The 26,142-nt window shown below is 48.1% G+C and overlaps 1 protein-coding gene across 1 annotated transcript; it reads left to right on the forward strand.

Moving 5' to 3' along the window:
• Window positions 1–3,832: 3,832 nt before the first annotated feature.
• On the forward strand, window positions 3,833–26,142 carry LOC138826198 (golgin subfamily A member 7B). Its single transcript, XM_070021362.1, has 7 exons — window positions 3,833–3,916; window positions 7,978–8,087; window positions 13,567–13,824; window positions 20,263–20,388; window positions 22,532–22,684; window positions 22,788–22,889; window positions 24,164–26,142. Exons 1-7 carry the CDS (start codon window positions 3,892–3,894, stop codon window positions 24,272–24,274), a joined length of 885 nt encoding a protein of 294 aa, XP_069877463.1. The 5' UTR covers window positions 3,833–3,891; the 3' UTR covers window positions 24,275–26,142.

Raw genomic sequence — 26,142 nt, forward strand, 5'->3', positions numbered from 1 at the left:
TGACTTCTCTCCAGGAACCACTTGTGCAAAACACCTGTCATAGACCAGAACATGGCTCTTCCTAAAAGCCATTTTCCTTACTCCTAACAGAACTCCTATGATCACGTGGTTTTCATGCTTCCTTTCCAGAGGTAGGACTTAGGATCATAGAAGCGAATTGATTTGTCCAAGGTCTCCAGCTAGTACACAGCTGAGATTTGGACTGCGCTATCTCCAGCTTCACCATCTGCCCAAGCAAGTCCTGTTCCCAGAATTCTCTTTACTCACTCCTAAGGCCAAATGACTCATTCACTTGGCATCAACTAGCAATTTTATAGAGACCTCCCAAGTTTTCATCTGTGGTCTTGTTCTTACCCTGTAGTCCCCCCAAAAATCACTGAACCTTCTCCTCTCTTTACATCTGGACTGTAGAGTAAAATCTAGTTGGTCTTGTGATTCCTAAATATGGCCTCTCTCAGTCATGGAGATTGATGGATGGGCCTGAATCTCCATTGTCTCCCTGCCTTTCTTCATCTGATTCTTAGCAACAGCAGCAGCCCTTGGGGACTCTGAAGCTGTTTCTTCACAGAGTTCTCACCTGGGCAACAGCTCCTCGACTAGGACACTATTGTGCTAGTCTCTTCCTGCTGTAGTCCTATCCCTTCTAATCCTTCTTTGAGATAGCTGTTCCATTACACTTCTTTTTCATAGCTCTTCACAGTTGGGTCTTGCATGAAGCTCCTTCTTGCCTGTGTGTCAAGACCTGGCTTGAATTGTTCTTCCTTATCTGGCTCTAGCCATGTTTCTGGACAAAGTCAGCATGATCTGTTCCCAAGTGTTCCTTCCTCTTTAACACGCTGCCTGTTTACCTGACTGCCTGGCACCTTTCTCTTTGAAGCAAAAAATATTCATCTGTCAGAACTCAGCCTCCAGCCCCTTTGGTTCAGGATAGACTCCAGGCGCCAGAACCGCTTGGATCTCTCCCTCTTCAGATTTTCCTGTGACTTTTGGCTCAGGTCAATGGGGCACCTGTCAGTTGCTCATCAGGTCATGATCTCTACATAGGGTTTCTTTCTTTTTTCTTCCAGTCCTGGGATTTGAACTCAGAGCCTGGGTACTGTCACTGAGCCAATTTGTGCTCAAGGCTAGCACTCTACCACCTGATCAACAGCACCACTTCTGGTTCTTTCTGGATAGTTTATTGGAGATAAGAGTCTCGTGGACATTCCTTCCTGGGCTGGCTTTGAAGCGTGGTCCTCAGATCTCAGCCTTGTAGTAGCTTAGTTGCTAGGAGTACTGATTTGAGCCTCTGGCACCTGGCTCCAAGTAGGGTTTCTAAACAAGACCATAAAGCTTCTCTTTATCCAAGGCTCACCATGGGAACCTAATAGAGGTATTTTCTCTCCTACCTCCCTATACAATCACTGAGTCATGACTGTTCCAGGTGCTTTTTTTTTTTTTTTTGGTCAGTCATGGGGCCTGAACGCTGGGCCTGGGCGCTGTCCTTCAGCTCTTCAGCTCAAGACTAGTGCTCTACCACTTGAGCCACAGTGCCACTTCTGGCTTTTTCTGCTTATGTGTTGCTGAGGAATCAAACCCAGGGCCTCATGCACACAAGGCAAGAATTCTACCACTAAGCCGCCTTCCTAACCCCAGGTGCTGTTTTAAGGAAAACAAGGTTTGTACTCCTTAAATTTTTTTTAAAAATTATTATAAAGATACTGTACAGAGGAGTTACAGTCCCATAAGTCAGGTAAAGAGTACATTTCCTTTTGGACAATGTTACTGAAGATTCATCCTCTTGCCCTTAAAAGGATAATGGTCTAGTAGGGAAGACAGACAATGGATTGTAGAACAACTCTAGGGGCTCAGCATAGAGCACCTGAGCATGACTAAAGTGCCAGGGAAGGCTTTTCCATGTGCTATGGCTTCTAGAATCCTAAAGGCTGTAGTGATGATATTAAGAGGTAGAGTATAGGGGGTCTACATGGGGAGTAGAGTGGGCTGAGCCCAATTTGCCTTATGTTCAGTGCGTAACCAGCCTGTGGAAGCTTAGGTGCATGATAGGGTGTGACCTTGACAGTGATTGGTTCCTCTTCCTTCCCTGACATGCCACCCACCCTTTTTGTCTTTAAAAGGGGCTGCTCTCTGTTAATAAATGAGTTTTTCTACCTGCTGGATTTGGCTCCCCGCTGTGTCTGATTGTCTCCCGGGCTGAGGGAGGCTGGGGAACGGGCAAGCTGCACTTACCTTTCCTGGGACCCCGGCTGTCTTTCATGGGACTGATGGACAAAGACCCAACAGTAGAGTCTTTTTTTCTTTTTTCTTTTGTCCATCATGGTGTTTGAACTCCCAGCCTGGAGACTGTCCTTGAGCTCTTTTGCTCAAGGCTAGCTCTCTACTATTTTGAGCCTTAGTGCTACTTCTGCTTTTCTAATGATTACTTGGAGATAAGAATCTCATAGACTTTCCTGCCTGGCTGGCTTTGAACTACTATCCTCAGCTCTCAGTCTCCTGAGTAACTAGGATTACAGGCGTGAACCACCAGCATTAGTCTTTTAAGAGGTGACTTGGCCATGAGAGGTTCTCTTTTCTTACTACCTTTATAAAAGAAATGTCACATGGTGCTTGCTTCTGTTGTGTGAGTGCAGAGAATTCTTTCCCTCCAGGGGATGCCACAAGATACCATCTTGAAAGCACAGAGGCAGTGGAACTTGCTAACATCTTGATCTTAGACGTTTCAGCCTCCAGAGTGGTGAGAAATACATTTCCATTCTTGATAAATTCCTTAGACTCCAGTATCTTGTTCTAGTAGCACAACATGTATGAAGATATCAAGGTAAAATTTTCCAGGTGCAGTAGCTCATGCCTGTAATTCTAGTTACTTGGGAGGCAGAGATTGGGAGGATCATGGTTTAAAGGATAGCCTGAGCAAAAAGTTAGTGAGACCCTATCACAACAAAGAAGCCAGGTATGGTGGTGCATGCCTGCTATTCCAGCTACACAGGAGACATAGGAAGATCATACTATCTGAGGCTCAGACAAACTTGAGACTCCATCTGCAAAATAAAGCAGAAGTGCTGGGGGGGGGCATGACTCAAGTGGTAGAATGCCTAGCACGTGTGAGGCCCTGAATTCAAACCTCAGGATAAAAACAAAAGGAAGTAGCTGGGCGCCAGTGGCTCACGCCTGTAATCCTAGCTACTCAGGAGGCTGAGATCTGAGGAGTGAGGTTCAGAGTCAGCCTGGGCAGGAAAGTCTGTGAGACTCTTATCTCCAATAAACCACTAGAAAACCAGAAGTGGTGCTGTGGCTCAAGTGGTAGAGCATGTGCCTTGAGCTGAAGAGTGTAGGGACAGTGCCCAAGCCCAGAGTTCAAGCCCCACAACCGACCAAAAAATAAAAGGAAGTATATTTTAAGCTGAGACCTTCCTGCCAGGTAAAGAGGCAGGAAGATGAAAAGGAGAGGAAGAGGTCCAGGCATATGTAAGGCTCGGAAGGGAGAAGGTACACACTTGAGGAACTGAAAAATGGAAGTCCGCTGTGACAGTATGAGGGGCTGGTGGGGACAGGCAAGGGGCAAATGGGAGCCCTGGGTATTGTGATACTTTTTTTTTCTCCTGGAGGAAGAACCCCAGGGTGACACTTTTTAGCCAACAAAGCTATAGAGACAGGGGAATCTCAAGGTCCCAGAAGGAAGAGCAGCAAACATGGAGGCAGATTGGGGAAATGGCCCATAGAATTTGGAACAGTATGGACACATTCTAATAATTAGACACTGCTCTATGATTTGGCTAGTGGTCAGAATTCTAAAAAGCTCCGTGGAATTTACCAGACAGATCATAGCCACAGAGAGGGGTCTAAAGCTCTTGTCTGTGGGCCACTTGGCTTGAGAAAGGCTTGCTGGGGCTGATGGACTTCCAGATGGACCTTCAAGGTGGGAGCCCTCATGCTGGAGTGGGCACATGTCTACAGTAGGGCCCAGGACATAGTCTTAGCCATAATTAAGGCCCTCGGGGCCCAGCCCAGAGAGTCCAGAGGGAAGCACCCCTCCCTGTGTTCTGCATACCTCCTTGGCTCTGCTTTCCAGTGCAGGAGCTGTCCTAGGGAGTTCAAGGTTGGCAAAGGCCACTTCATTCACTGCCTTCTTGCCTCTGTCAACCTAGGCAAAAGCTTCTTAAGCTAATTAGATCAACACGTCTAAACATCTAAAGCCAATATAGTGGGCCCTGAATGGAGATCTTTATCTCTTATGGTACCTCCCCCAATACTCTGCAGAATTGTGTATCAGATGAAGATTTTCATTTGTACTCCTCCCAATAGAACACATCAGATATAAAATGTTCAATTCTAACACTAAAAGAAATGCATCTTTCTCCATTCTAGAGAATTCGGCATTATTTCAGCACAATCTATTGGTCTAGGAATCTTCCCAGGCATTTTGGATACAAAAGCGATGACCAAAGCAAAGAGCCCTGTCTCAGTTTACAATTTTGCAGGCAAGACAGACATAAGAAGTAGGCTAGGCCGGGCGCTGGTGGCTCACGCCTGTAATCCTAGCTACTCAGGAGGCTGAGATCTGAGGATCGCGGTTCAAAGCCAGCCCGGGCAGGAGAGACCATGAGACTCCTATCTCCAATAAACCACCAGAAAACCGGAAGTGGCGCTGTAGCTCAAGTGGTAGAGCACTCGCCTTGAGCTGAAGAGCTGAGGGACAGCGCCCAGGCCCAGAGTTCAAGCCCCACGGCCGGCCAAAAAAAAAAAAAAAAAAGAAGTAGGCTAGGTGTCAGTGGTCCAAGCTTGTACTCCTAGCTACTCAGCAGGCTGAGATCTGAGGATCATAGTTCGAAGCCTGTGTGGGGAAGGAAAGTCCATGAGACTCTTAATCAACCAAAAGCTGAAAGTGAAGGTGTGGCTCAAGTGGTGTCCCAGACTTAAGTGAAAAAGCCAAGTGAGAGCAAAAGGCCCTGAGACTTAAGCCCCAATACCAAGTCAAGTGAGAGTAAGAGGCCTTGAGACTTAAGCTCCAAGCCCCCCCCCCCCACGTAAATGGTAGAATTTGCTAGAAAAGGTGGTGGATGAGTGTTTTCCACCATTCACACCTGATTGGCTAGGAAGATGGTAAGTAGGGAAGGGAAGGGAGAGAGAGGCCACAGCTTCTGCATGGCATTAAAAGCCCTTTGTCCCTGGTTGGAATTTTAAATTCATTGCATAAAAATTGAACTTAAACAGTGATGGCATGATGGATCAGCAGGTAAGGGTGGCACCATGGGTCACTCTCTTCTGCAGAGGACAAGGCTCCTTCCTAAAGCTACAAATGGAGAGCAGAAACAAGCCTTTCATTTAGCAATGCAAAGTCACTTGTTTTAGACAGTAAATGAGAGGGTGGGAATGTGTAAGACAGTGGGGGTCACTTGCCTTTTTTAAAAAAAGACATTCTGATTGTCCGGCTTTTTTATTTTGTTTTTTTGGTTGTGAGGCTTGAACTCTGGGCCTGAGCACTGTCCCTGAGCTTTTTCACTGAAGGCTAGTGCTTGATCACTTTGAACCACAATGCCACTTCCAGTTTTCTGGTGGTTAATTGGAGATAAGAGTCTCACAGACTTTCCTGCCTGGTCTGTCTTTGAACTGTGATCCTCAGATCTCAGCCTCCTGAGTAGATAGGATTACAGGTGTGAGCCATGGGTGCCTGGCCTGAATGCCTGGCTTTTAAAAGTCACAGGCTTGTGTTACTTTGATTCATTTCTGCAGAGCCCTAGAGGGTCCTTGATGGGGTCCTTTAGGGCTTCTGTGGAGAAAGGAAGGGGACAAGGAGGAGGATGTGGGAGAGCAATCAAGTTCCACCTCCCTCCATCCAGATCTGCTTTCTTTCATTGATTTTTAATGTTTGTCTTTCATGCGAGGATTTGTTTGAACAAAAGGTTCTACAGCTACAATTGGTTTGAACTCTGTGATCCCCTTTGGCTCTCATAATTAATGATGCTTTTAAAGCACCTGCTACCCTTTCTGCTCATGCCCATTTGCTTCCTGAAATCATTTCCTTAATTTAGTCAGAAGCCATGTAGTCTGTCGCAGTTGGTAGGGTTTGGAGTGATGGGTGATTTTGCTGCCGTTTGCTTGGTGTGGACACGAGACCCTGCAGTCAATGATCTATGACTGCCACGCTCTCATGTCTTGGGAGTTACTATTGGGACAGGGTCCCTTGGGCTTTCTATCAAGTCTCCAGCCCGGTGTTATTGTAAATGATAGGCAATTTGGCCAATAGTTTGGGCTCTGCAGAGCTCTTTGGGGCGTGTATGGCAGGGTGGGTAGGCTGTGACTTCTACTTATAGAACCTTGCCTCCAGCTCCACTTCCTCTGGGGAGAGAGAGAAAGGGAGGGGGAGGGAGGGAGATGGAGAGATTCTGAATGAAAGAAACAAAAGGAGGCAACCCCCCTTGGCTTAGTCACCTCCTAGTGACTGCACTTGCAGACACGTGTCATGGTCTGCCTGCTCTGGTGCTATTTTTAGGGCAGGTCTCCTTCATTCATGTTTCTGGGGCTTAGGCAGTTGTCCCTGTTTCTGCCTGACAGCTGCTTCTTTGAGCCCACAGTTCCAGGGGTGCTGGGTGTGTAGGCTCTGCTCAAGCCTTCTTGGCATCACACAGGATCCTGGGGGTCTGATGCTAATCTGTGAAGGCCATGTCCAGATGCTATGTATCTTTTTTTTGGGGGGGGGTCTGGTTGTGGGGCCTGAACTCGGCCTGGCCGTTGTCCCTCAGCTCTTCAGCTCAAGGCTAGCGCTCTACCACTTGAGCCACAGTGCCACTTCCGGCTATTTTTTTTCTGCTTATGTGGTGCTGAGGAATCGAACCCAGGATCTCATGCATGCAAGGCAAGCACTCTACCACTGAGCCACCTTCCCAGCCCCAGATGCTATGTATCTTGTAAAACCTTTCCTGGGCCCCCAGCTCTGAGGGATCTGCCTCCATCCTAGCACTTATCACCCATGGCTGGTTGACTTTAGTCTGTTTTCCGTTGCTAATGACACAGGCAAGTTCAATTACAAAGAAAAGAGGTTTATTTTGGCTCGTGGTTCTGGTTCAAACAGCCGCATCTGTGATGGTCTCCTTGCTGGCAGAGTCAGCAAGGAGGTGGCCCAAAGGAATCACGTGATAAGAGATAAGAAATGGGTGAGAGACCTGGTCTAACTGGCTTTCATAGCAGATCTACTCCTGAGATAACTCATTAATCCACAGCTTCACTAATTACATGAGTTCCAAGCACCTTGTGAAGGTCTTGTGGGGGTGGGGAGGGATCCCACTTTTTATTTTCTGTGTGCTAGTACTGGGGACTTGAACTCCAGGCCTGGTTCCTCAGTTTTTTTTTTTTTTAAATATTATTTTTATTTTTTGGTCACTGTCTCTGAGTTTTTCTCGCTCAAGGCTAGTGCTCTACAACTTTGAGCTACAGTGCCATTTCTGGTTTTCTGGTAGTTAATTGGAGATAAGAGTCACACAGACTTTCCTGCCTGGGTTGGCTTTGAACCATGATCCTCAAATCTCAGCCACCTGAGTAGCTAGGATTACAGGCCTGAGCCACAGGGAAGCCACAGCTTCCCTTAGCTTCTTTGAGTGAGACTGGTGCTCTACCACTTGAACCATACCTACACTTCAGCTTTTTGCTGGTTGGTTGGAGACAAGTGTCTCTGGGATGGCTTTGAACCATGATCCTCACTCAGATCTCAGCCTCCTGATTAGTTAAGATTATAGGTGTGAGCTACCAGCATTTAGTATTGGTTCTACTACTTCATTAAGAGATTAAGAGATTAAATTTCAACATGAGTTTCAGAGGGGACAAACCATGGTCAAATGGTGATCATCACCTGATGACATTTTGATGCCCTCATGGGGTTGGGGTACACTGTAGTCATCTCTCTGGTCAACATACAGTGGCTGCTCAGTGGCTGCTCACTGAGTAAAACAAGGCATGCTTGCTGATGTCTTTTCCACACTTTAGGAAATCCTGCTGGGCCTGGAGAAACTGTCATTGTGAGAAGATCTCCAGCAGGCCAGCTCCATAAACCCTTTCCTGTTTTCATCTTGAAAAACCCAGTCTGGAAAAGTCAGGTAACCTAGAAAAAGCCTGGTTGTATATTTTGTGACTTTCATCTAGGGAGGGAGAATTATTGCCACCATTTCACTGATCAGAGAACTGAAGCTCAGTGAGTTTGGGTCTTGCTTATGATCACATAGTAAATAGCAAAGCATGAGGCTGAGCCCCAGGCCATCTGGCTCCAGGGACATGGTTTCCTGCCGCACATTTTCTTCTTGTCTCCACAGTGTGCTGAGAGATGACACCATTTAAGACTTTCCAGACCACAGTTTCCCCTCAAGCATTCATGCAATTATTTTCCTTCCAGACCCAACTGCTGAGAATCTCCCTGTCTCCCCTGACTTTTCTCCCTTTTCTCTGAGCTTTGCTAGCTCTTTTCCTGGCTCCTCTGCAGTCTGCAGGAGTTCATTTTTTCTCTCATCTCTTTCCAGATAACAGGATTTCCAAGTCTTTCCGTTGGTTTCTTTTTCTGGCCATGGTCCTTTATTTTGGAGACATTCCAGTGTAGCCGCAGATTGGAAGATGATAACAGTGAATTAGTTAGTAGATCTTCTTTGATGTTATTTTGTGGGCGAACTCATTAATTTATGACAAAAACATCAAAGAACTGGGCTCCTGCATGGGACTGGATTGTCCCAAGGCATCTGGATAATAATGATTAGTCAGATTAAATCTCAAAGGCCTCTCTGCCTTAAGAGTTACAATCCAGATGACTGGGCTGTGGGAACATCCCAACCTATAGTGTCCCATGCCAGCCTGAGTCAGCATGGTATGGACAATCCCTCCTGCCCGAATGGCTTCCTCTTTGATGCTTGAAAGACTTGAGGCTCAGTCAGTGTTATTATAACCATTCTGCAGTATAGGGAGGAAGGCTGAGGGTGGTAAAAGTCTCCTTACTCAGTGGAACTGAGTGAAGAGATGCTAGTAAAGGTCCTTGGTCTTGCAAGGATGATCCCAAGGTGTCCTGGGGAGTCCTTGTGCTATAATGTCAATGGGAAAGCCCTTGGCAAGATGTCTACACATACAGATTGGATGGATTTGTTGGGAAATGGTAGGGCCTTTGAGTGGTCTCTGATTAGTAGAAGTGGAACTTGAAGAGTTCTGATCTTTCTTTTGTGGGGCTTGAACTCAGGGTCTGGGCACTGTCCCTGAGTTGTTTTTGTTTGTTTTTTGCTCAAGGGTAGTACTTTACCACTTTTGAACTACATCCCCACTTCTGGTTTTGTAATGGTTAATTAGAGATAAGAGTCTTATGAGCTTTTCTGCCTGGGCTGGCTTCGAACCTCAATCCTCAGATCTCAGCCTCCTGAATAGCTAGGATTACAAGCATTAGCCACTTGTGTCTGGCTTTCTAGTCTTTCTTTACTCCACAGAAATCTCCTAAACAGCTTGTGTCTCTGCCCATTTTCCCTGCTTTCTTCACTGTCTCTGGTAAAAAAAATTGGCTATATTCTTCTGCAAAGCCATCCCCTCTGTTTGCCCTGGATCCCATTCTCTGTTGACTGAGTAGGGACCTACTCCTGGCACTTCTGGATCATTAGTATTTCCTTCTCCAAAAACTTCCATTCAGCATCTCCCATCTTTGTGGTTTCTTTTCTTTTTGTACCAATGTTTGAACACAGGGCTTCTGACTTGCCTCGGTATTTGCTCTACCACCTGAGCCACATCTCAGCACTTGTTTTAGTTGAGTTAGTTCTCTAGTAGGGTCTCACGTTTCTGCCCATGATGGACCTCAGACCCTTATCCTTTCACCCATGGCCTCCTGCTGGGCCTTGATGCCATGCCAGTTAACTTTTTTGCTCAGGCTCTTCTTGAACTGCAGTTTCCACTCTCTATTTCCCAAGTAGCTGAGATCACTATGCTTCTCATTACCCACCATTACAGCGAAGCCTCCGAATTATTTCTATACATAGGGTCTCTTCTTTCTCTCCTCTATTCTACAATTCAAAGCTACTTTAATCAGGGTCTCTCATCCTCCCACCACTAACAGCTCTTCTCAGGGTTGAGGGTGTGGCTGAAGAGGCAGAGCACTTGCCCAATGAGCACAAAGCCATGACTTTAAACCTCAATACCTCCAAAAATATTACCGTTGCATAATTTTCTCCTTAAGTTTGTCATTTCTCAGTCCTCACACTATGCTGCGTGTAAGAGGTATTAGCACAGCAAACAAGGCTGTGTTTCAGCCTTCTGCACTGGGCTCCAGACTGCTACTCTCTTGGGTCTCTTGACTTCACTGTCCTCTCTTCAGTCTTCTTTTGTTTATCTTGTATGTGATATTCTAAGTCCATAGCCTTTCCTAGTGATACCTAGTTCTAAGATGATCTCATCTAGTCTCATGTTTTTAAACCCTATGTACATATAAGTGGTTTCTGGTTTTATCTCCAATTCTGACCCTTCCCCTAAACCTTTACTACTCCATTTCTCTTCTCGTAGAATGCACATCAAACTTCAAACCTATGTTAAATAAATACAACCAACTGATGCATACCCCATCCCTTCAGGCCTACCCAGGCCATACTTACTCTACCCCCACAATAAATGGCCACTCTCTTCTTTCAGTGGCTCAGACCTTAACTATCTTTGATTCTTTCAGGCAACACATCCTATTCATCACAGATCCTGTCAGATTGCCTTCCAATTGCATTTAAAATCTGGCCACTTTTCACTATTTCCCTTGCCACTGTGTTATTCTAAACTCCCAGTACACCTTGCCTAAAACAATCTGTCTTCTGTCTTCTGTCTCTAGCATCCAGAGTAATTATTTTTTAAAATTGCAATTACATGATAGTACATGTCTACTCTAAACCTCCTAAGGCTTGCCACTCTCTTGTTGAATAGGAACCAAAGTTCTTAGCAGGGCCTCAGCCTTGTAAGTTCTGGTTACTACCTTCCATCTCTTTTCTCTTGTTTACTCCAATCTACCTATACTGATGTTGAGCTATTTTGTTGTTGTTGGTTGTTGATTGTGGGGTTGAACTCTGGGCCTGAGCACTGTCGCTGAGCTCTTCAGTTCAAGGTGAGTGCTCTACCACTTGAGCCACAGCTCCACTTCTGCTTTTTGATGGTTAATTGTAGATAAGTCTCATGGACTTTCCTGCCTGGGCTGGCTTTGAACCACAATCCTCAGATCTCAGCCTCTTGAGTAATTAGGATTACAGATGTGAGCCCACCAGCGCCTGGATTAAGCTATTCTTTGAACACACCTTGCTTACTCCTGCCCAAGGCCTAGCATTCTGGCCTTTTCTCCCAGGTATCTGTATGTCTATTTTTCTCTCTCTCTTCATGCTTCTGCCCAAATTTTATCTTATCAAAAAAAAGTTTTTCTGACTATCCCTTCTTCCTCTATCACTATCACCTTATCTCTAGTTTTCTTCCTAGCAATGATTACAACTCAATATATTTTTACTTATATGTTACAGACTCCATCACTATGTAAATTCAACAAGAACAGTCTGTGTATTTAATCATTGCTATACCCCAATTCCTAAGAGTCTGATACAAAGTAGGCATTCAACAAACATACATCGAGTGAACAGATTTGTTGAATGACCTCATCCAGGCCTCTCTTCAGTCCATGGGTGAAGAATCATTTTCAAATGGTTGTCAAATTAAACATAATCAAAATTATCTGGGTGTGGTGGCACACACCTATAATTACAGTAATAGAGAGGCTGAGGTAGGAGGATGGTGACTTGAAGGACAGTGTGAGATATATAGTAACATAGTCTCAACACAACACGCACATATACATAACACACACAGAGGGGAACTGTCAGGTGTGCAGGCTCATGAGATGATGTGTTCTGTGTTCATATATTACTGTCTGCTCCTTCACATAGAACCATTTACCGAACCATAGTGTAGAATGAGACATTTGTCTTTAATTTCTTTTGCTTGAGACTGAGTGTGCTCCTTTGGGAATGTAGCTACTGTTCTGACAGCTTGTGATCTACAACATCTTGGAGGGGGCAGTGAAATTGGAGGGTCCTGGAATACACAGGCCCTGGAATATCACTCCCTTGACATTGGGCAACTTACTCAGTTTCTCCATTTGTAAAGTGATAATAATAAAAAGGTAAAAAGAGCATGAAGCTCGTAATACAGGTGAGTGTATAGCACATGGTCTGGACCATAGTAAATGCTTGATAAATGTTAGTTATTAGAAATGCAAAGATGGGGGGGGAAATTGCTATTACTATGCGTTAGGGGCAATAGACAGCCCTATAGTAATAGACAATAGAGACCTTTCTGGTGGTGATACGTGGTTAGGTAGGAGAAAGCTTGTGGTAGAACCTTACAATATCTTTCCCATTCTAATCTGTTCCTGTTTCTATGTCAATAAAACAAATGTAGTAAAAATCTTGACTAGAGTTGGAACAGTTGCACTGCTCTCTCAACTGCTCTGTATGTTCAGAAATTTCAAAATACCAAGTTGAATGAGAAAAGGAAGGGCCCTAAGTGTACACTAGTGAAGCCCAGTCTTCATATGTTAAGGAGGGCCATGAACTCAGAAGGTAAGACATGCACTGGCGTAAGACCAGAAAACTGGGGGAGCCTGGACCAGACATGAGTCTCCTGGCTGTCACCTCCTTTTGAATGGCTGTTGTCATTCACCCTCAGGCAGCAGAAGCTCTTCAGGAACAGCTACAGCTTCCCTCGGGGAAATGGGTGCATGAAGGGGGCACTCGTATTGGGGGATTTTGTTCAGGAAACAAATCGATCCTTCGGTTGGAAGATCTGGCACTGGGCCAGGCTGCCACCCATGAAGAGTGAGCATTCTGGTTTACAACACTCTGTAGGTTTTCGGGGGTGGTGGTGATGGTGTGTTAGGTCTGGGATTGCAGAGGGAAACACGGGGCTTCTACCTGGAGCTCCCTGAGAGAGGGGACCTTAGGGTAGGGGAATGGAAGGCAGGCAGGTATCTAAAGAAGGAAACGATTTTCAGTGCCCTGCAGCATCTTCCTCTAGCTAACGGGGTTCAGGATAGTGGGAAGGGGAGAAAGGAGAGGGAGGAACATCTCTGTAACCCGGGTGGTGGTAGTGCGGTGCCATAGGAAGGAAGGAGAGAAAGAAAAAGAGGGGGGGGAGATTAAAAAAAGAGAAGAGGTTGTCTGGGATAGCATCGGGAGGGACGTAGCACCATGGTGTTGGGAAGATTTAGAGGCCGCGCAGGTGCTGAGGACCCTCCGCTCTCCTCCGGCTGCGGCGCCCGTAGAGCCCCTCTCCTCCCGGCTCGAATCCCGAGCCGCGTAGTGATCGCCCGCTGCCGGAGCTCTTTCTTACTAGCGGGGGAAGGGCAGGTGGGAGGCGGGGCCTGGGCGGGGCGGGGCGGGAGCCTGCGGCCGCCGGCGGGGCTCCTCTCCGGCGGGAGGGCGCGGAGTCGGGGGCTGCGGCTTCCCCCTCCCAGCTCGCCCGGCGGAGGCGCTGGCCCCTCCTTCCCCCGCCGCCCCCGTCCTCGCTGCTGGCAGGGACGAACCGGGCCATTGCCTACAGGAACCCCGGTACGGGCGATCGGGCGGTGCGGAGACTCGGGCGCGGCCTCGCCTTCCCGGCCCGGCGCATCAGCACCACGGACAGCACGGCGCCCCTCGCCCCCCGCCCGGCATCCGCCTCAGCACCGCGGACAGGGCCCGCGCCCCGGCTCGTCGCCGGCAGCCCACCCGCTTCCTGATCAGCACCGCGGACAGCCCCCCTCCTCCGGCCCCACGGCAGCCCAGGAGCCCCGCAGCGCCCCGGAACATGGCCACCGAGGTAGGGGCTAGCTCTCGGCCCCGTTGGCAGTGCCCCACGGCCTGCCACCGCGGCCGCGGGGTCAAATCTCCACTAGGGCAGGAAGGGAAGTTGGGGGGTGGGGTGAGGGTGGTTCCCAGGGTGAGTCTGCGGGGAGAAGGTGCGGCAGGGCGCAGGGCAGGCTTTGGGTAAGGGTTCGTCTCGCCCCCCGCCCCCCCTCCGCGCATGGCAGTCTTGCCCCTGCCCCGCCAGCACTGGAGTTGGCTCTAGTACCGGAGTGGCTCAGGGGTGGACCCCGGGCTGGGGTTCCCTCACCCCTGGTCTGCGAGGTTTCCGCTTCCCTAGAGGGTTGGAGACGCAGGCACGCAGGCGCGTGAGTACGGGAGGGAAAGCCCTGGGCTCTGTTGCTATGCTGTGCACTCACCCAGCTTCTGAGGCTCAAAGCTTGGCCGAGGGCAGACTCGCCCTTACACCTGCATTTCCTTGTAGAAGGCAGGGAATAAACCCATCCCGAGGCCCAGAAACCAATGGTTGGTTTTAATGAGCTTCTTGCCTGAACCCCTACTTTGGCAAACCATCCTTTCTTGCTTTTCTACCCCACTTAAGTCGCCTGCTCCAGGGTGTCTGCATTGGCCCCCAAGGGCTGGTGGGGGGCCAGGCCTTCTTCAGGGGGTGCCCACAGGCTGAATCATGGGACTTGTTCGCTAAGGACAAAATCTTGGTGCAATGCTTAGAGATCAGGAATTACATCCCCCTGCTACCTTTAAGGACCCCTTATTTTGTGAAGAGGATGGAAGTGTTTTATGGTCCCATGTTATAAGTGATAAACCTGACATGAGAAGTGGGGAACCAGTTTGCTATTCACACAACATGTTAACAGCTGAACTGTTGAAGTTTTAGAGTGGAATCCAGGGCACCAGAGTCTCCCCAGTTCTGATGCTGACTTCCTTTGTGTTGTGTCCGCATCTCCAGCCCATCTGGGACACAGCCAGGAGAGAAGAGGCCTTCTGAATGATTCTGTGCAATGCCTCTGGGCATCCTGTGAGCAGCATAATCTTACTACCAAGTGCTGAGTCTCCTTCAGAACAAGGTGCTGTTGTTCGATGTTGTCTTTTGATGAGGCACAGGGTGAGTTAGGAGTGCCTGCTGCCCAGACAGGGGCAATCCCTGGGCATATGGTGGCACCTGGCTTCTAGATCGGAGGAATGCAGAGTGTTCAGGAAGTGCCTTAGATCCCGAAAAGGGTGGGAGGAACAACAGGAGAAATGATGGTCACTTTTCAGAGAGGACTGCTAAACTACAGCAGAGGCTGCTGGTGTTGGATAGAAAGGAAGAACCTCAGGCACGGGGCACAGCGGGGCCGGCGATGTGGGCTGACAAGGCAGCTGCCTGTGTGATGTGATCTGATAGATTCAACAAGCTCATCTGTTCTAGCATCTCTCCTTTGCAGGCACAAGATTCCAAGCCACAGGCTCATACCTCTAGGTTGAAGCCAGGTTTACAGGAGACCACTGTTAGGCATGGTGACTGTGCCTTGCTCATAACGCCTCTGTGGATTAAGCACTTTCCTGTGTACAAAGCACCACTGCACACACAAATGCCTTTTAGCCTTAGAGCAGCTCTGTGAAGTGGGCAGGGATGGTGTTATTATCTGCAATTAACAGATGAAACAACTGAGGCAGAGAAGCTTGCTTGAGCCATGTGAAGGAGCCAAAGAAGGCGTCATTATCCCATTTTACAGATGATGCAACGGCAGTGCTGAGAAAATATGGCTAACAAGTGGCAGGAACTTGACTCTTTTGCCTCCTTGCCATTGTCTTTGTTGTTGATTCTGTATCCAGGGTTAGTAGTGTCCACTTAGCCAGTTGTGGAACCTAAGGGTGCTAGGGATCTTGACACATAGCTTTGATGCAGGATACAAAGGGTGTCTAGGAGGGCCAGGCAGCTGAGCATGGACAGTTGGCCTCAGGTGGGCTCTCTGATGGCAGTGTGGAGGGAGGAAGCCCAGACTCTGCCAAGGCACAGGATGTGCTCAGAGTCTGAGATGGGTTGAGTCATTCTTCCCAGGCTATTAGGATTAAGTTGAGATTACTAGAAAAAAGAAACATGCTAGGAGAAGAAAATCTCACTTCCAAATTCCTACAGTCATTCCCTTAGGGTTCCAAAGATGAAGTCTTCAGCTGCAGTAGTAGAGAGAGGTGGGATAGAGAGGCTGTCTTTGGATGGAAACTGTATCTTTTCTGTTTGGAAGTTGGCATGAGGGGGAGGGGCATTTGTGAAGAACGCAGAGGCAGGACAAAGCCTCCTGAGCAATGCACTGACCTCGTTCCTCACGAACCCATTTCCTGAGCAGCAGACCTCTGCAAATGTATGTCACTGGGAGCAAGCTTTGCCTGGGGGGACAGTCCATGGATAACTGGGGAGTTCCTCTTTGAAAGAGGTTTCTACAAGCAGAGTTTGACTCCTCTGAGATTTTTAAGTGCACCTAAGTAGCATTATCCAAACAGGGCATTGGGTTTGATCTCAGTCAATAGGTTGGGCTTGGGCCTGGTGTGGGCTAAGAAGAAGAATGGCTTTGTGCCCAGTTTTCCTTCCCCAGGCCCTACCTGGCTGTCTGTGACTTGTGATACACCTCATTCCACCATGTTACAGCCAGGGAGCACAGTAATGGAGCATCAGCTCAATCCCATGATTCCCCCCGCGCCCCGCCCCCCTTTTCTTTTTGGTTAGTACTGGGGTTTGAATTCAGGGCCTGGGCACTGTCCCTGAGGTTTTTTTTCTCTCAAGGCTAGTGCACTACCACTTGAGCCACAGCACCACTTCTGGCCTTTTTTTGTTTATGTGGTGCTGAGGAATTGAGCGCAGGGCTTCAGGTATGCTAGGCAAGGACTCTACCACTAAGCCACCTCCAAGTTCCTTCCCCTTTCTGATTCTTGACGTGTGCCGTATCTGCATTCTATGGAAAAAATGTCTTCAGAAATCACTGCTGAATTTTTATGAAATGGCTCATGGTCTTGTCTTAATCTGCTGTTGACAGATTGGGGAATGCGGATGGGAGAGAGCAGCAGGGTGGAGGAAGCTGAAAAGTAGACAGCATCTCAGGTCTCTGGGTCAGTTAAGAAACCCCAGCAGAGATGCTCAGGGGAAGCTTCCCAGAGGAACCCAGAGCTGCATCCTCAGAGAGAGGGCTGCTTGTGTTTTGGGATCCTCTTGTTGGATTTTGGAGCATTGTGGATCTCTGTTGAAATCCCTCTTGCTTCCTAGTGGCTAAGTAGCTGGCAAATGGCCTGAGATTGGGCTCTAGCTTTTGTCTTTGTTTCTAACCTGGCATTTTTAGCTTATGAGTCTGGTTCACATATAAGCCTCATTGGCCTGCTTAGTGCTTAGAAATTTAAGAAAATTATTGGAGCTATTTTAAAATCAAGATACCTGATATTAATAATAATCTTGATTTGTGGCTTTCCTTGGAAACTCAGAAGTGCTGGCAACCTGGGCATATTTGAGATAGGTTACAAGTTCTCTCATGAGCCACAGCCCTGCTTGGCCCACTAACTGCTCAGCCTCTGCAAACATTTGCATTCATAATCATGGATGTTAAGATAGACATCTAGATTGCCAAAGCTGAGAAGGGCTTCAGTGATTATTATTATTATTGATTTCCAACTTCCAGTTGAAGAGATGGGGGAAGACTTACCCATGATCACATGCTCCAGCATTAGGTCTTCTGCTCCCTCACTCTGGTTGTCTTTCTGTGCTTCACAACAAGACCAGCATGGTAGAGATCCAAGAGACCCTGTGTTACCTTACATCCTATTTTTTATGTGTCATTCTGTGATATGTGGGCTTTCTGTAGGCCTGTGACACCAGGGCTCTTCCATGTAGAATATGTCTGATCCTACCCTCTAGCAACCTTACCCATACTCTTCAGGGACAGAAGCAGGTCTCTAGACACTCAGAGTAGGATGATATCTAAGGCTCAGGTGATTAGGAAGAGTATTGACCTCTCTTACTCCAGAGTCTTGAGAACCCACAGCTCAAAGCCAAGAGGGAATGGCACTGTAGTATTTAAGGTAGCATCCTAACATCTTAATAGCACAATATAATTGACAATTATTTTCTACTCCAGTAAAATTCCAGACAGGATTTCCTGATCAGCAAGTAGATGTCCCCCAGGTTGTGGTTAAAGTCCCCAGGCCTTTTGGAATTTGTGGTTCCATCATTTTGAACATGTGGCTCCTCTGCTGTCTGTGGAAAGGGAAGGAGCAGGGAGGGGCGACAGGTCCTCATGAGTCATAAGTATGCATGCTACTCATCACTTGGCTTTAACTGCCAAGGAGCCTGGGATTCTAGAAGGAGAAATGAGAGGATAGCAATACTCAATAGGAAATGTACACATTACCTTGCTCATGGTAACCACTCTGTACAGTATCTTTATGATAAAAATATATATTAAAATAAAAAAAGGAGAAATGGTTCATCAGTAGGCAGACAATCACTAAGAAACACTGTCACGGTAGTACCCAGGAATGCGTGTACACAAGTGTGTACTTAGGTATGTGCTCTGGCTCAGGAGAATGTGGGGGTGATCTGAGTCCATGCAAGAATGACTGTTTTCCTTCTCTATTCTGACCACCACACTTCTTGGCTTAGGCCTACTTACCCTTGGACAAAAAGATTCTCCCTCCAAATGACCCCTACCCCATCTATGCTCTCTTCCCACTACATTTCTGGAATGATCTTTGTAGAGCTAGGAGGATCCATAACTAGATCTTGTAAACTGGTTTTAGACAGTAGGGGATAAGGCCCACCACCTTTACCTTTTCTTTTGAAACCCAAACATTGTTAAAATCATAACCAGACAGCACATACATTGTCAATTCACTTACAAAAGCATCCTGATTTTTCAGAATGATTGTAGGTTCCTAGTATACATTAAAAGAGGATCTCTTTAGCGAACACATTGATTATCAAAATCAAGGGCTATTAGGACTAGAGAAGGGCTTATAGGTTATTTAATACAATCTCAAGACCACAATTGCATCTCTTACACAGAGCCAGGTTCATCTGGATTTAGGCAAGTCTCTGATTTCTATCTTTTCGGAACCTTGATGCTCTAATGGTCAAACTCCTCTTGCCTTATTGACTACCTTTTTCTATTTATTCTTTTCCTCTGGTTTTTAAGCATCTCCGACCTTAAATCCTCTGCCAGCAGAAACGCATTCAGCTTTCTGTCCTAACCCTTGCCCGTGGTACACCCAGCCACCTCTCCTCTGCTCTGCAAACCAGTTGTGGCCCTGCTAAGATCTGCTTTGAGCCGTGGGAGTAGATCTCACACTGCTGTCTTCATTGCTCCATTTGTCTAGTTTGTCTTTTCCTCTTTTTCCCACTCCCCGTCTGCCCTCACTACCAGTAACCCTAGCCTTTATCTCTTTGGTCTTGACAGAAGCTTCAGGAAGCCTTTCCTGAGTAAGCTTTTCTGTACCATTCATCACAGTCTAATTCATTATATATTTACTTGTCTTCCTCCCTGGAGCTCACAGACTTGTCTTTTGCTCAGCATCCCCAGAGCCTGGCACTAGTGGGGACTCAATAAATGAGGGCTGAGTGACTGAACCGAGTCAGCTTAATTATACTGGATGAACTGGCTATTTGTTCGCTTTGCCTGCAGGGCTTGCTCTCCACATGGATCTAATGTTGGGCATGCTTCACCCAGTGGGATGCACGTCTCTAGTGTGGGTAACAAAGGTTGGAGAGGCAGAAGAAAGAGGCCCTGTTCTTTTGTGCCTTGAGCCCACTATCCTCAAATGCAAGGGTCTATGTTAATGTCAAGTTTGTGGTTTCAAACAAGGGGCAGAAATCATTCCCACTCCCTCCTATCAGAGAAAGAGATTAACTTCTGGCTTTAGTCCACTTTTTCTTCATTTTTTGTTTTTCTGGGAAAGAAGACGTCCTTGGTCCCTTTAGTGAGAAGTGTGGGGTGTGAAAAACAACCCTAAGCATAACTTGTCCTGAACCTCAGTTTCCCTCAGAGTTCAGGGGCTGATCAGAGTCTCCTTTGTCCCAGGGGTTTCTGCCTCCAGCCCTGTCATGATCTGCACTTGCAGGGCCCATGCCTTCCTCCTCTTCATGGCTTGGTTTCTCAAGCACAGAGCCTGCCACTAAGGTGGGTGTCATCTTCTTGTTAAAATTGATGTCCTGTGAATGGTTCTGAAGCTTTCCTTTTGGCTCAACTTTGGTTTGGTTTTAGGCTTTTCTAGACCTTTCCGAGATAATTGCAAAGTCCACAGTCTTGCTTCCCAGGGCTTCTCAGAGCACTTGTTGTGCGGCCTAACTCCTCCTTGTTCTCTATGAGCTTTTCTGGTTTAAGCTCTGAAAGACCTGCATTCCGGGGAATGCCTCAGTTTGGGGTAAATGAAGAGGGAGGGTCACCCTAAGCACATCCTCTCGTCCATCTTCCAGGTCCATAATCTGCAGGAGCTGCGGCGAAGTGCCTCACTTGCCACCAAAGTCTTCATCCAGAGAGACTACAGCGACGGGACCATATGCCAGTTCCAGACCAAATTCCCCCCAGAGCTGGACAGCCGGGTAAGGACACCTGTGTCTAAAGCTGAAAGTCAGGGCCATGACAGAACTTACTGAAATGTGTTTTCCCCCTCAGGATCGTGTGCCACCTATCATCATAGGACACATAACTAGTGCTGTCACTTCAAGTGGAAGAATACAAATAACCTTAGCCTTTGTCTTTCTTTGAAGAAACCTCAGAGATTTTTTTCAGTTGCATGCAAGTCATCTAGAGAACTCATTACACAAATATGAATTCCTGATTCCTAGTGGTCAACTACGGAGTGTTGGGACTGTTTGGGACTGTTTGTCAGGAATCTCCACTTATCAGTAGCTCTTCATAACCTTGGCTGTCTATTAGCATTTCTAGGGGAGCTAAAATCCTAGCTGCCCAGGCTGCACCCCAGACCACGGTAGCCCCAATCTGAGTAGGGCTGAGACATTAGCATTCAGCTAAGTCATATAATTTTCAAATGTTTTAAATAAATTAAAGCACTCATTTTAACCATAACCGTTTTAAACTTCAACTTTGAGGGCTTCCTGGGTGAATAGAAAAAAGTGTTTCACAGGTCCTACACGGAGAGTTTCTGGTGTTTCTTCTCAATCTTAGTTGCATGTTAGGATCACCTGGTAGCTTTTGGAAATAATCCATACTGGGTGTCCACTGATGGTGGTTCTCATTGTATTAACCATCTTTCCTCTTCCCAGACTATTTGAGTCAGCCTCTCTTGGGGGTGAGGTTTGGGCAGCTTTAGAAGCTGCTCAGTGGGCAGTTGGAATTAAGTACCACTAAGTCTTTGTTGCAAAATAGTGCTGGGTATGCTGGGTGCTAGTAGTTCACGCCTGTAATCCTAGTTAATCAAGAGGCTGAGATCTGAAGATCAGTTCAAAGCCAACCCAAGTAGGAAAGTCCATGAGACTTTATCTCCAATTAATCACCAAAAATACAGAGAGTAGGGCTGTGACTCCAGTGGTAGAGCATCAGCCTTCAGTGAAAAAGCTAAGGGACAGCATCTAAGTCCTGAGTTCAAACCCCAGTATCAGCACAAATCAAATGAACAACAGACAATACCCCAAAATGGTACTGCGTGGCCGACAAGGTCAGCATCCCTTGAAAGCTTGTGTGATCTCAGAGCCTGCCTTGGATCTCCTGAATCCTAATCTGTTCTCTCCCTCTCCCTCCCTCTTAGTCCTCGGGCTTGAACTCAGGGACTGGGTGCTGTCCCTGAGCTTCTTTTGCTCAAGGCTAGCGCTCTACCACTTGAGCCACAGCACTACTTCCAGCTTTTTCTGTTTATGTGGTTCTGAGGAATCGAACCCAGGGCTTCATGCATGCTAGGCAAGCACTCTACCACTGAGCCACATTCCCAGATAATCTGCTCTTTAGATTCTACCTATATGAGTTAAAGCTTGAAAAGTATCATATGAGTCTTTCCTCCAAAAGGACTTGAGGACCAGAAAGAAGAAATAACTCAGCACCTTGTCTATCTGCTTTTCCACAGAACTTCTGATTTTCTTAGTGATAAAATTATATCTTCAGTGTGAAGAGACAAAAATCTAGGTGCCTTGTGATCAGAGACATGGCAGCAAAAGCTGAGAAACCAGAGGAAGAGTTGGCAAGGTGTTTCCCCGTTTCTCTTTGCCTTATGTAAAGGGAGAACTCGATCTCATCTGTATCTGCCTTGGCCTCCAGGGCAGTCAGCTGAGGGCTCTGTCTACAGCCTGTCCTTCTAGACTCAGCCACTGAGGTACCTCATGGAACATGTGTTGCTTTCGTATGGCATCACTTGCTGAGTTAGGTTCCCACGGATGGGGCTTTATGTAGCCTCATCTGAGGGTACCTTAGAGCTGGCCGGGGATGGGGAGGGCAGAGGGCAGGTCTGACCTTCCATTCAGGCAGAACTGAATGGGTTTATGAGAGCAGAAAATGACTGGCCTAGCATGGGCAAACCATGGGTCCAAGGTCACACAGTGATGTTCTTGGCCAAGTCTGAACTAGATCCTAGGTCTTTTCCCAGGCCAGTGCTCTTTCTACTCTACCTGCAGCCTCTTGACATATGTATGTGTGACATTATCTCTCTGGATCTGCCATTGTCACCTCAGCCCCACCTGTGCTGTGTCCATACTGGCTAACCCCCATGTGGCTTTGTCCCCTCTCTCCCTCCAGATTGAGCGACAGCTCTTCGAGGAGACTGTGAAGACCCTTAATGGCTTTTATGCTGAGGCTGAGAAGATTGGGGGCAGCTCCTACCTGGAGGGTTGCTTAGCCTGTGCCACGGCCTACTTCATCTTCCTCTGCATGGAGACCCACTACGAGAAGGTGGCGCCTCCTTGCCCCCCTCCCCCGCCCTCCCTGCTTCCCCTCGCTGGGGTTTCCCAGCCACATGCTCGGCCATCGCCCTTCATGGCCCCTGTTGCTGCAGGTTCTCAAGAAGATCTCCCGCTACATCCAGGAGCAGAATGAGAAGATCTTTGCTCCTCGAGGCCTCCTGCTCACAGACCCTGTGGAGCGCGGGATGAGGGTTGTATCCTTCCTGGGTCTTGTGTTGATGGCCAGGAGCTGCCCACCTCCTGGGCTCCTTGATTGACTGCGGGGAAATGGAAGGTGCCCTTGGAGTTCCCATTCAACATTTCATTGTTGATCACAGGTCCCCTACTACCTTTAGTTAATGGGGCTGTCTGTGAATTTCTGCGTTTATATTTGTTGAGCTACTTGTCACCAGTGCTTAATATTTGCCAGATAGCATATAATGGGCTTTTGAGATAGGACTTCATATAATAGTCACTGATACTAAGGGGTGGGAAGTTCTAATATATCTATATCTATTTTTGTCAGTCATGGCCTGGGTGCTGTCCCTCAGCTCTTCAGCTCAAGGCTAGCACTCTACCACTTGAGCCACAGCGCCACTTCATATAGATATATACATATACATACATATTTATATATATGTGTGTGTGTATATATACATATATATACACATATATATGTATACACACACACACACACACACACACACACACACACACACACACACACACACACATATATATCTTCTTATCCTCATGTACCCAAGTTAAACAGCCGGCTCAGGGTCATAGGGCAGGTCAAGGTCAGAGCCAGGACTGGGTCCAGGCTCACTTGAAGCCTGTAACACCCCTGGAGAAATGTCCAAATTCTCCCCAGTCTTGTAGACCCTTCCATCGTGGGCTCCACTGTTGCCTGTGCACAGATGTGTAAAGTGGGGTCTGTGATGAGAGGACAGGGTTGCATTCCTGGGGCTCTCTGGAGTTGTGGGGCCCGGGTGTGCCCATGCCCCTCCCTCCCAGTCAGCAGCCATAAGAGTACAATGGCTACAAAATAGCTGTTACTTCACAAACCCAGAGGAAGAAGAGTACAAAAGGTGCAGATGTGGAAGAGCACGCAGGACAGCCAAGCCCGTGGAGGGAGCCTGCTGTGTGCCAGGTGTGGTACATACCAGCCCCCAGATTCTATTAACCCCATTTTACAGGCGCCATCATTGATGGTTAACAAGGGAAGGGACTGGCCTCACTTGTGAGTGGACAAGTCAGGATTTGAATTCAGCATCCCAAAGTCCTCACACTTGCTTGTGGTAACACCACCTGCCCAACTAGGAGAAGATGATGCCAGTGTGGTTGATAGTGGCCGTGTGCCCACTCCCCTTCCGGGCGCGGAGAGTCTTGGTAATTTGGGCTGAGGGGGTGAACATGCACCCGTGGGTTTGGTGAGGGGGCCATGGCTCTAGGCCTCCTGATGGAAGCTCCTTAACCTGGGCCCCAGATCGAGATTTCCATCTATGAGGACCGGTGCAGCAGTGGCAGCTCCAGCAGCGGCAGCAGCAGCGGCAGCGGCAGCAGCAGCGCGGGAGGTGGCGGGGCAGGGACCCGGTGACTGGCCGAGAGTCCCTGCAGGGAGGTGTACGGCCGGAGTGAGGGCCTGGCAGACCTGAGGCGCCTGCGCTACCAGAGCACCCGCTTCTGAGTCCATTCTCTGCGCCCACTCTGCTGCAGGGTAGAGGGGAGGTGACTGTCCTGTGTTCCCGCAGACCCTGAACCCAAGTCTCCCCCTGCCCCATGGGTCTACCTCCTGACCTGAGGCCTTTTTTTTTTTTTAACCCCATGGGGTTGGTCTGGGTCACAGGGAACCAGATCTAGGGAAGGCTGCAGTGGGTAGAAGAGTGTGGACAACCTCTCTTCCCTCACTCCTCCCCAGACACCCCTAAGTGGGGCACAGAGAATTTCCACCCTGCATGATTCCTCCCTATAGCCCATGTCCCGTGGCCTGTCTCTGTGGCTGTCTCCCACTGTTGACCCTATCTGTAGCCACTACAGGACCCCTTCTGTCTGCGACCCCACCATTGCTGAACTGGAGATTGAGGAGACAGGCACTCCTAGAACTTTGGCTTTCCCATCCTCCGCTCAGAGCTGGACGCCATGTCAGCCTTGCCAGGAAGTGTCCAGTGCTGAGATTTTGCAGGCCCACAGATGCCGGCTGCATCAGCCTGGGGCTCTGGGAGGTTCTGTGGGGGTCTGGGAAGTCTCTTTTGGGAGGGATGTTAGCCATGGGGAGCTTGAACTTTCTGAACTGGAGCCCATTTCTACAGATTAGAATCTGTGTGTGTGAGAATGAATGTGTGTATGTGAGAGTGTGCATGGGTGCACATCTAAGTGTGTGAACCTGTGTTTTGAGTGTGTGAGCATACCTGTGTGAGTTATGAATGCACATGTGCAAGTGTGTAGGTACATTGCATGGGTATGTGCCAATGCACATGTATACAAGTGCACATGTACATGAGTACATGGGAATAGTGCACGTGTGTGAGTGAATGAGAGCACATGTGCAGGCGTGTGATTGTCTTACATGCGAGTGCACACGTGAGTGCATGGGTGTGAGGGCACTGTGTGTTCCCTTTGGTTTCTAGATGATTGTGCCCTGACTTCTCTTGTTAGTGGACTGTGGCTACTTGTGTCAGTCTCACGTGGCTCTCTGTCAGTGTTCTAAAGCACTTTGTTCTTTTCCTGGGCTGCCAGCTCTCCACACCTCTTGAATCTACTGTGCACATTCTACCAGAAGAGAAGGTGGGGTCCGGGGAGGGCAGAGTCAGTCTTCTGGTAGCCTCTGGTGCCCTCTCCTCACCTCACCATGACTACAGGGCCACAGATGGCTGCCTATTCAGCTTACCCAGACACCAGGGCTCTAAGGCCATGCAGGTGAGACTTCCATGGATAATCAAGGAAGCTGAGGGCCTTCAGAGGGAAAGGCAGATTCGCCATGCAAGGTCAGGGCTGCCCAGCCAATGGTGCCCTGGCTTCTAATGCCAGGACAGTCAGTGGGAACAGAACAGCCTGGAGCCTGGGTCCCTGAAGATAAGCAGAAGGGGGCTGCCTACCTCAGCTGGCAAGAGGTGCTAGAAGTGAATCAGAAACACCAGCCACTGCACGTAGCTTTCTGGAGCCACGTAGACTGGGTTTCTACAAGATACAGGAGTAGCTAGTGGGAGCAGGGACCTATTCAGAGAATGAGAGGGGTGACCTCATCCCAGAGGGAACAAAGTCCCAAGGAGGCAAGGACCCCTCGCACTTGTATGTGCTCCCTGGAGCTGCAGCCCAGCATCTCCACTATAGCCCCTCCCTCCTGGTCATAGCCTGTGCCCACCCTGGCCCACAGTGTGGCTGCTTCTCCCATGGGAGGGCTGGGTACAAGCAATGCAGTGGCCTTTTATATTATTCCTTTTTTTCCAATAAAAGGAGTTGCCCAGC

Source organism: Dipodomys merriami, unplaced genomic scaffold (genome assembly GCF_024711535.1).
Source record: "Dipodomys merriami isolate MVZ:Mamm:240054 unplaced genomic scaffold, mDipMer1.0.p SCAF_14, whole genome shotgun sequence".
Classification (NCBI taxonomy): domain Eukaryota; kingdom Metazoa; phylum Chordata; class Mammalia; order Rodentia; family Heteromyidae; genus Dipodomys; species Dipodomys merriami.

What these genes read in the sequence shown, in the direction of transcription:
- LOC138826198 (XM_070021362.1), top strand. Translation starts at nt 3,892, where the DNA reads ATGGACTTCCAGATGGACCTTCAAG. An exon ending in CTTCCAGATGGACCTTCAAG is followed by an intron (nt 3,917 to 7,977) that starts GTGGGAGCCCTC and finishes TCCACACTTTAG; the next exon opens with GAAATCCTGCTGGGCCTGGA. An exon ending in TGGAGACCCACTACGAGAAG is followed by an intron (nt 22,685 to 22,787) that starts GTGGCGCCTCCT and finishes CTGTTGCTGCAG; the next exon opens with GTTCTCAAGAAGATCTCCCG.